Source organism: Tupaia chinensis, unplaced genomic scaffold (genome assembly GCF_000334495.1).
Source record: "Tupaia chinensis unplaced genomic scaffold, TupChi_1.0 Scaffold139466_1, whole genome shotgun sequence".
NCBI classification, from domain to species: Eukaryota; Metazoa; Chordata; class Mammalia; order Scandentia; family Tupaiidae; genus Tupaia; species Tupaia belangeri.
Genome location: NW_006199351.1, coordinates 679,656 through 690,454, shown reverse-complemented (window position 1 = coordinate 690,454; position 10,799 = coordinate 679,656). Strand labels below are relative to the sequence as shown.

The 10,799-nt window shown below is 33.9% G+C and overlaps 1 protein-coding gene across 1 annotated transcript in view; it reads left to right on the top strand.

Annotated features, from left to right (window-relative positions):
• LOC114004649 (cilia- and flagella-associated protein 47-like) overlaps positions 1-10,799 on the top strand; it is a 52,765-nt gene that overhangs the window by 2,764 nt on the left and 39,202 nt on the right. Inside the window, exons 2-4 of the mRNA XM_027765699.1 lie at positions 3,511-3,592; positions 4,368-4,496; positions 8,061-8,253. Of these exons, the coding sequence (XP_027621500.1) occupies positions 3,511-3,592; positions 4,368-4,496; positions 8,061-8,253 (404 nt within the window). The remainder of the gene's footprint in view (positions 1-3,510; positions 3,593-4,367; positions 4,497-8,060; positions 8,254-10,799) is intronic.

Sequence of the window (10,799 nt, the reverse complement as noted above, 5' to 3'; positions counted from 1 at the left end):
TAAACTCACACCAGGCGTGAGTATGTGCGTGCCCAAGATCCTGAGAGGAGAAAGGAGGAGAAGGGATTGCGGCGTGGCCTTCCCCCCTAGGGGATGATTTCTCGTTTTCTGTCTCTCTCTGTCTGTCTGGCAAGCACACGTGCCCTATAGCAAAAACAAAAAAAGAAAATGACCAACTTAATGCTATGGACAAGAAATATCAATAATAACATTGAATGTTAACTTCCAGGGTTTAAATAGAAAGATCGGACCACAGTAACACTGCAGATTCAGCAGAAGAGGGATTGAACATAAGACTGAACTACTGAAATAGAATTTTATGACTTTTAAGTATAACATTACTGAAATTTTTAAAGTAGGCTTTGTTTTTCCAATTTAAGGGATTTTGCTTTCTTTTGAGATGTTGATAGATTCAGCAACTTGTTAAAATATTTTTTCTTCTTGTTTGTTCATTTCTTTAAGGAGAAACATAAACTTTTCTTCCTTCCTGATTCCTCTGGCATTGGAAAATATTTGGGAGTATTCTTATTTTGTGGCAGAAGGGTTATTTGCATAAGTTTAATAATACCTGTTACATTGAATCAGAAATTGGAAATACTCATTATTGGACAGGGCTTTGACTGGAATGTCATATCTGAGGATTAACCAGAAATCTATGAACTAAGGGGGACCAGCAGTTTGCATAATGGGTGTGTCGCTGGACTCCCATGTGGTCAACTGTGGTTTGAGTCCTGGACCCAGTGGCTTAAACTCTCACTAGGTGCGTGTGCATGCGTGTATGCCCAAGATCCTGAGAGGAGAGTGGAGTAGAAGGGATTGCCGTGTGGCCATTCCCCCTGGTGGGGGGTGATTTCTCACTTTCTGTCTCTCTGTTTCTCTCTGTCTTTCTGGCAGTCACACTCGCCATATAGCAAAAACTTCTCAAAAAAAAATCTATGGAACTGAGGTAGATCTCAAGTAAGCCAACAGAAGCTCTTGGAAAGATGGTCTGGCACCATAAACTGTTCTTCCTGGCAGAGAGGATTAGAGAAGGTATATGAAAGAATTCGTAACACAAAATAATCTGGACTTTTCCAGCCCAGCATTGTAATCAGTAGAGATTGCAAAAGAGCAACCACAACCAGAGGATTATCTTGAGGAATATTTTGAAGGAAGAAAAAGAGAGTGATCTTTGCTAGTAAATAGTATATCAGAGAATATTTGGTAGGCAGGCCTAAACTGAGAAGGTTTATGTGTGGCTTGTGTGCTGGGCATTTGCTTTTCAACAGTTTGAGTAGTTGACATGTAGATATTTTCTCAAAAATATTTAAAACCATACTATCTCTGTTGTTATAGAACAACAGACAACATTATAACTAATATTTTGAACATTAAAAAAAAGAAAACACATGACTTTTCTTGTCATTTTACCACTGTCTACATTTGACCCTTAATGACTGATTCAATAAATTAAACAAGTTTAATAAGACAAAAATTCAAATGAATCTATTTTAGAAAGTTAGTTGCATTCTTAAAATCTACTGGAATATTAGCTATGCACAAAAGAAAGAAGTTTGGATTCCTAAGTAATTCCTTATTGTATACATGTTACAGAAATCAAATAATTTTGTGATAGTATCATTAAAGCCTATGGTGCTTGCGACATTGTACTATTCTTGTGTACTCTTGTTGGCATAGTTCCCAGTAGTGCTGCCATTATCATGGGTCATTTCTTTTTTGACATTTTATTGTGTGAGGATGCAGGTATGGAAGGATGGTTTTGGCATTAAAGCCCAGTCATTCAGATTTATTTAATATTCATCAGCAAATACCTACCTATTAAGATATGTTGACTGTGATAAAATTACTTAACATTTAGAAAGTTCCAATGAGGTCTTTAAAATTGGGTCATTAATCCAAGATATGTGCATATGTTTCATTGTGGAAATAGATATTTTAAAATTAAAAATAATCATAAATGTGATTAGCTTCCCTACTTAAATTTGATGACACAGTAGGTGAGGACTTTAGTACTTGCTAAATATCTATAGTGAAATATCTATTTTTTTAAAGAAGTTTTTACTATAGGGCTTGCATGCTTGCCAGAAGGGCAGAGAGATAGAGACAGAAAGTGAGAAGTCACCCCCCAGGGGAGATGGCCATGCCACAATCCCTTCTCCTCCACTTTCCTCTTGGGATCTTGGGCATGCATGCACATGCACCCAGCATGAGTTTACGCCACCGGGTCCGGGGCTTGAACTGCGGTCGACCACATGGGAGTCCAGTGACATAACCTGCTGGTCCCAAAATATCTACTTTTATAATACCTAAGAAACTCATTTTTAGAGATTGTTAGAATTGTTTTTAAAACTAATTTTTGGAGATTTAAGTTTAGAGTTTAATAATTTATTGTATCTACCTGTATTTTAATCTAGTCAATGAAAACTCAGAAAAAACCATTAAATAGAAAACCAAACATGTAAAAGTGTAATCAAATCAATTATGAAGGTCAACTCTCAAAAAAAGATACTGACCAAACATAAAATCTATTGACAAATATGAATGAAAATATGGTCTTATGAAAAGATAAATTAGCCCTTGAGATACTAAGGTTCAAAATAAAATGAGTGAAACAAGTTTTGATAGTAGTGTCAGTCTTATAAATACAAAAATGCATTCTTTTAAAAAATGTATTAGAAAGGAAATGTGCAGACATCAGAGAGAGAGAGAGAGATGAGTACCCTCTTTAGGGTCTGCTCACTCTATGATCATCTTCTTCCAGTCCTCCAGTTCGTCAAATCTTGGATACTTGTGCACATGCCTGACATGGTTCAGGCTAACTGGACCTTGGATTCAAACTGTGATCACCATGTGAGATCTGGCTTCTCTTGAGTAGTACATTTTATATGCTAAGGAGCCAGCCCAAAAATGCATTATTCATGCTCATATTTTACCAAGAATCTGCTCTCTATTGGACATTATAGAATACTCAAATAAATAACATGTGGGCTCTCTCCTCAAGATGCTTTCATTTTAATAGTTCCCTCACAGTTTGCCTTATGCTTTCTATAGCATTTGATAGACATGATCACTTCCTCCTGAAATCCTTCCTTCGCTTTGGGTACAAGAAAGTATTCCAAGTTCTTCAAATGTCTTATTTCATTCTAATTTCTTCCAGAGTTTTTAAAAATATTATGCTATAACAATAATAAAATGGTTACTGTGTTGACCACAAAGACCAACTCACATAACTCTCTGTATTTTGTTAGTATGTAAGTATAAATGAGGATAAATATAGGCACTTGCTAAGTTCTTTCCCATTAATAAAATTTAAAGAAATACTCTGTACACTCAATTGTAAAGGAACTTGTAAAAAATTAATCATATAAATTTTAAATTTGAAAATTAAAATAAAATTTAGAAATGACTTTTTTGAAATAATTAAATAAAAGGCAAGTATAAATAATATACAGACTGTGAGTAATATACTAACTATACGATCATCATTTGGGTTTCCATTTTTAATTTTAGTGCTCAAGGAGGATGTGTTTCTTATGTACTGCCAGAATTTCTGCTTGAAACAGAAGATTATAAGAGGTGGATTGAAATTAAGGTAAAATAATATATTTTCCAGGAATATTCTACACTGTTATTATTGAATTTGCTGGTATTTGGTGTCTGTAGAATGTTTCATTTTAGTGCCATTTATTTTTATGTATAAAATATTCTAAGACTTATGCCTCTCTGGACAGCTCTTCCTTTTCTTTTGTGGTCCATCTGTATAAAAATATCTGTGGAGTTTCATGTAAAATAACTATTTGGCTTTCTTAAATATATAAGTAATTGTATTTCTGGGGCCGTTTACAAATGAAGAGTGATATAAGCTTATGTAAATTTTATTCTAAGAAAATACTGGTTTAATTTCACCATTGCCCTTCTTTTGTTTGGGGAGAGAATAAAGAGAAATTAAGCAAGAAATACCTAGATTTCTTAAAACATACAGTTCATCTTATGGAAACCTATCGAGGTAGGAAATAGTTTTTGAGGAATGTAAAGGTTTTCAGGCAACTCTGCTGTAGTTCTGGCACTGTCACTAAACTCACCACGTGACTTGAGAAGGAGTCAGGTGCCTGTTCTACCACAGAATGAGCTAGTAGGTACACTGAGTGAATAAATCTAAGATCTAAAGTAAGAACTATGTGTTTCAGAAAGTTACCTGCATCAATAGTTCCTACTGTTCTCACAGGGGGCTTAGGGTTCTAAATAAATGCTTTCCAAGGGTGCACAAATGTTACCTAAAAGGACAAAAACTTAATATCTTAAGTAAACTGTTGGACTTGTATCTGCCTTGCAAGTTAATTAATCTTGTAACATTTTATTTCTTAAAGTCTACCACTAAAACCATGCCTGTGAGTTCCTGTGCACCTACAGCAACGTGTTCTATTGTTATAGAAATGACTGAGTTTGAAACTTGGAGTAAACGGGCATGGACAGATGTATTACTTCAGATATATAAGGTAACATTTCTATTCTTGTTTGCTGCTTATTTTTCAATTAATCCACATGAATAGTGTATTGGTTAAAGTGTAGACAATGTTGCTATAAAAGATTAAAAAATACAGTGGCTTAAATGACAGATTTTTCTTTTTCAAATATATGTTTAGAAGTACGTGGTTCAGAGTCTAATGAGCATGTACCATTTTGATTCAGGGAAGCCTTCTAGTCTTAGGTCTTTTCAGTTTCCTAGTCATGCACTGTACCATGAAGTTAATGAGAAATCACTCATTAATCAAACAAAATCTTGATAATGTGCCGTGAGTGCTTGGTCTAGTACACAATCCTCATCTGGAATTTCAATTAACTTACATTTTCTATAAACATATTAGTATAAGTTCCCTGAGTTAATGGTGTAAAGAGACTACACCTAAAGGTTAAACCATCGGACATCCGTAAGTCTAAAAAAATCTAGAGATTTTTATGTACAATGAAAAGAAGAAAATTATCATCTGTCATCTGTCTTAATATGATAATCAATTAAGATAACATATAACTTTAAAAAACTGTAATTGAGAAACAATCAGACAAATGTAAGAGCAAATTGTATGTGTAATTATAATTGCACATGGCATTGATGGGCTAGCACTCCATATATGCAAGTAGATAGGATTATAGTAGTTTTGCCATTACTTTTAAGTCTTTAAAATCTTCTGTGAAGTCATAAGGAGTGCCAAGGACTCTCTTCTATATGCAGCCTGTATGTTTACTTTGTTAGCATCACTAACATTACGCTTGAATCAGACCTTTCACAAAAATGGTCATATCCTAACAACATTTTGCAAGGGCAGGAAAGAATTTCCTGAGTGTAGAATGCTAAAACTGATTTGCTGACATTTCCTTGATTAGCCAGCAAAGCTAACAAGGCATTCTGGCCTCTGTAACCTTCATTCTATTCCTTCACCTTATGTTGTGTGTGGTTTGGATGTCAAGTAACAAAAAGTAATACTTCTTGTCCAAGGTGTATTTGGATTTGCATGTGATGGAGTCTTGCACTTTGTATATGTTTTTACTCTTCATTTGATTTTTAGAGCGACTTATTTTAATGTATTTTATACATTTAAAAAAGAATGCTGTCGCAGAGTGAAAATGGACAGGTCTTTCATCACTGATAGTTTCAGAACCACTGCTATAGAATTAAGTACTTAGAGAAGAGACTCTTCCTATATTAAAGGTTTCATGTAGGCCCAACACTGAATCTGTATTCTTGGTCAAGGGTCACTTGCACATCTTGTCTCATGTGCTGAGTCACAGTGACAGATGACATATAAACCATGAGGTAGCTCAGGTTAATAAGCCCCATGCAATTATCTCATCAGCTGTACTTAGATGATTCATTATTTGATATTCCCTGAAAGGGGTGAGGCTCCTTTTCAAAGGCTTTTAATTACATTTTTTATGGTATATGACATTGACATTTAGGAGTTTTAGATCACATAACTGACAAAATAAAAGAAGGCAGTTCTGTCAAGCTTTTATCAAACATGCTAAAATGTTGTAATTTACATTTGTAGATTCTGACTAAATACATGCCAGATAAACACTCAACATTCAGAAATGGATTTTGTAGATGAAATTTTAAAATAGTTCTGATAGTGGCAAAGAAAAGGACAGATTGGTAACTCTCCTTGATGTCTTAATTTTTAAACTGTCATTATTTGAGATACTACATAGCATAGATATGTACTACATAAAGAAGTGAGCACATTTTTCTCAAAGTTATAATGAACAAATACTTGACTATGAAAGTACTTGTCTTAGGTTGGATTTTCCTAGAAAGTATATTGTAAGGATCTGTAAAGGATTTGAGTACAAATAATTTATTTCAAAGGTAAGCCCAAGAAGCGTGGATAGTAGAGTAGATAATTAAAACAGAGAATATAATGAAGCCAGTAATGGATGAGGTTTCAAGTAGATTCTACTGAGAGCAACTGACACTCAATTCCATGGAGATCTATGGGAGACACTGTAAAACACATCTTGGGTTTATTCCAACTGAGTGATGAGGAAGCTGGAGTAGTTTACTGAACATCTTTGATCAGGGCTTCCTATGGCATTCTTGACTTGCCTTCTATGGGCTGTGTGTGCTATTATGTGCCAGAAAAACAATCAATCTAGAAGAGTTTTGTAGGTGTTCATACCAAGCAGCCTTCAGAATATGGGAGGTTAATGCTGTGGGGATGTGGACAAAGTATCAACAGTTTCTCTACAGCACATGCCACTTAAATTGTGGTCTTCACATTCATGCTATTGGAGAAATGTCTATTCACGTTTTGAGAAGAACCAAGGAACTGAGCTTTTATTGTGTATGTAATGTAAACTGACGTTCTGACTCTTTCATTACAAAAGTCTTGAAAATAAACACACACACACACACACATACACACACACGTACACACACACACACACACATATATATATACACACACATACACACTTTATATATTGGCAAAATATATTGGTATTATATAAAATACATACATATACTGGTGTGTGAGTGTGTGTGTGTGTGTGTGTGTGTGTGTGTGTGTGTGTGTGTAATTGCAAGATACTAGATCACAAGCTGTTCATCTTATCCACAACCTGTAACAAATGGCTAGAGAAGTGTCATTGTCAGCTACGTGCAATAGTTCTCCACTGATCGGGCACTGCATTCTTAACTAATTTTGGTACTGCTTAATTATTTTAAAATCCAGATGCATTGCTTCATAATAAAAAATGAGGTACATGTATAATGAATGGTGGTATGATGTGAATATACTAAACTTATGCTATATAATAAAAATATGTCAAAATTCGTAGACTTTTTCATCTTAGAAACACAAAAATGTTTGTGTTTCACAAAAATAAAAGTTTATCCTTGGTGACAATGTATATGATACAGTCTTTGACTTGACTAATAGGCACTGTATTCATGCTGGGGAAAAACATGTCGTACACTGTAAAGATGTACAGAGATTAACTGCAAATAAAAAATAAATGAGAAAAACAGACCTCTTCAGTAAGTATCAGTGTCAAAATCAATTTATTGATAATTATTACACTGATTTCCAATTTAAAAAAATTTTTCACTTTCATGAGATTTTAAGGAAAAAGAAAGACATGTTTATTGATAATTATCACACTGATTTCCAATTTAAAAAAATTTTTCACTTTCATGAGATTTTAAGGAAAAAGAAAGACATGTTTTACATTAATTTGCATAATAACAAAACTGTCTTCAAATACAGGGTTTTTTTTGTAAATTGGATCATAATTCTTTTCTCATAAATTATATAGTGTGGTGCCTTATAGACTAAATGCTGTAAATACTATAAGGCTATAAAAGCAAAAGTTTGGAAATTTAAAATGAGCATTAGTGGGACATATCTGATTTGTTCTTTTACTCCTGATTGGATACATTGAACCAGAAAATATTGGCTGCTCCTTTTATTTATCTACTTGTTATTTATTCTCCAAACACCAATTTGTTTTTTTTCCACTCAACTCTAGTTAAAGTTCTCTCTCTCTCTCTTTACCAATTTCAGGTTCTGGTTCTAGCCCGGCTTAAACCACATTCTACCAACAATATGCCTTCCATAAATGTGCGAAATCCATCAAAAATTAATCCTTGCTTTGCGTCCAGCAACATATATTCTAATTCTGAAAGGATTCTACTTAGTTGGATGAATGTAATTTATGAGAATTTTCGACATATTATATGGAAACACTCTCCAAAAGGTGAGAATTTACTTTTAATATTGCACATTTTACTGTGACGATGTAAGAGTCTTGGACTCTGAATCCATGGATTATAAACTTGACTCCAGAATTGACTGTTTTGCCAAATGGATGGCCTCTTAACATCCTATAGATAAGTTGTTTTTCATGAATGCATACTCACCCTTTTCAAGCTGCTAGGGCCGGGATTTGAACCATGGTCAGCCATGTGGGATCCAGCACCCTTAATCACTAAGCTACAAAGCAGCTTGAGGCTCTATAAATTTCTATCCCAAGAAAGCAAACTCCAAAAGTTCCAACTGCTAATCTATTGATAGCTCTGTGTGTTTTCTTCATTATAAGCATTAATTATAGTGAAAATAGTGTGCATGGTCACTGTTTCTTTAGCTTCAGTTCAACTCTCCTTTTTCTCAAGTACATACAAGCCTGTTGTGTTTAGAGTAGGCTGCATTTTAACATATAATCATTTCTTTTTTATACCCAGTCCTAAGACTTTTTTTTTTTTTAATTTGCTAGAGGCTATGTGTGTTCACCAGAGAAAAACAGAGAGAGGAAAAGGGAAAGTGAGAAAGCAACCCCTATGGAAGACAATCATGCCTCAATCCCTTCTTCATTTCTTTCCCCTTTTGGGATTTTGGGCATGGACACACATGTGTCCAGCATGTTTTTCAAACCACTGTTCTGAGACTTGAACCATGCCATTGGCCAGGTGAGATCTAACTGCCTTAGCTGCCATACCAACTGGTTGACCCTTGCCAGCCCTGAGATTTTAATTTAATGTTTACAACCAAGAGGAAGATTAAGAGTTTGAATTAAAATTATTTTAAATTACAATTGCTCTTAAATTGAAGGCATTGTTTCAGGAAGCGTAGTGACTGCTTTGGTTTGGAAAATGCTTTGTCTTCCAAAGGTTCATGTTTTGGTATTCAGTCCCCAGTGTAATGGCTTTTGGAGATACCAAGCAAGACCTTTAAGAGTTGAGGCCTAATAAATGGTAATTGGATCTTAGAGGCATCACTCTCATGAATGTATCTATATTGTTTGAAGAGACTAAATGAGCTTTAGCTTGCTCTCATGGAAAAGGATTACTTCTTATTTATTTATTTATATTAATTTTTTCTTGAATATTATTTTATCATTTATTTATTTATTTTTACATTTTTCCATAATTACATATCAAAAAATTTTAGCTCATGCTCCATAGTTCTTGACAGTTTATAAACAACTTTCAAAATTTCAAAATACTTCATTTTAAAGATAATGTTCAAAATATTTCTTATAATTTTGTATGATTTTGTGACTCTATAACAACAGAAACAGTATGGTTTTAAATATTTTGGAGAAAATATTTACATGTCAGCTACTCAAATTGTTGAAAAGCAAATGCCCAGCACACTAGTCACACATATGGTTTGTTGTAAAAGGATGATGGCTGTCCCCAATTCTTTCTCTCTGCACATATCTGTTATCCTCTCTGTTCTATCAGTCATGTGGTGAGGCCAGCCTAATGCCATCCCCTACACCTTTGCACTTTTTGGCCACCAGAATTATAAGTCAAATAAGCCTTTATTCTGTATAAATCACCCAGTTTCAGGTATTTCTGTTAGCAACACAATAGTGGACTAAGACAGTGACATAAAGATTAAAAGAGATGTATTGATCTATTGCTATTAGAAAACAGAAATTAGAATATTTTATTATCTTCTAATTGACAGATTGAAAAATTACTATACATATTTTATTAAAACATATTTACCTCACTTAAAGATATGAAAAACAAGGTGGGCCGCACAAACATACATAAAAATTGTTTTGATTACTGTGGAGTAACATTTTTACCAGTGTTGTAAAATATGTGCACATATTAGAAATTAATAGAATTTATTATAAAATTGTTTTAACATTTTCTCAATTTTTTTAAACAATAGAATGGCCTATACAAGTCAATTTCCAAGAGTTGGCTACACCTTTTTTGTATTATGCATTATAGGCATTTTCCTCTTTTTTAGCTTTTAATGCACTGAGTCCCAATGCTTTTGTATAGCTGTTGCACCTGGAGCGTTATTTTCTCAGATGTCTGTATTGTTCCTTCTCTCATTTCATTCAAGTAAGTGCTTACATGTAACCTAATCTGAGAACTTTCCCAGTACCATCTCTTTTTTTTTTTAAATTTTCTTTATTTTAATTTAAATTTATTTGTTTACGTTTATTCACTGTACATCATTACAGCATATGAAATGAGATTTTCCATCCAGAGTACACTGTATATTGTCTCAATCAAGCATATCAACATACATGTTATTGTCAACAAATAATTTTCCATTTCTTGTTTCTTGTATGTTTTGCTCCCCCCCCCTTCCTTCCATCCTTGATTCCCTATCTCTTACCCTCAGCCATCTCCCACTCTCCTCCCACACTGTCTCTGGTATCTATGTTTACTTTCTATACTGTTTCCCCCCATTTTTATTGAATTACTAAAGATCTTAATTAATCTAAATATTTTCGTAGCAAACACAGCTGATATATACATTTCCATGAACACAAGT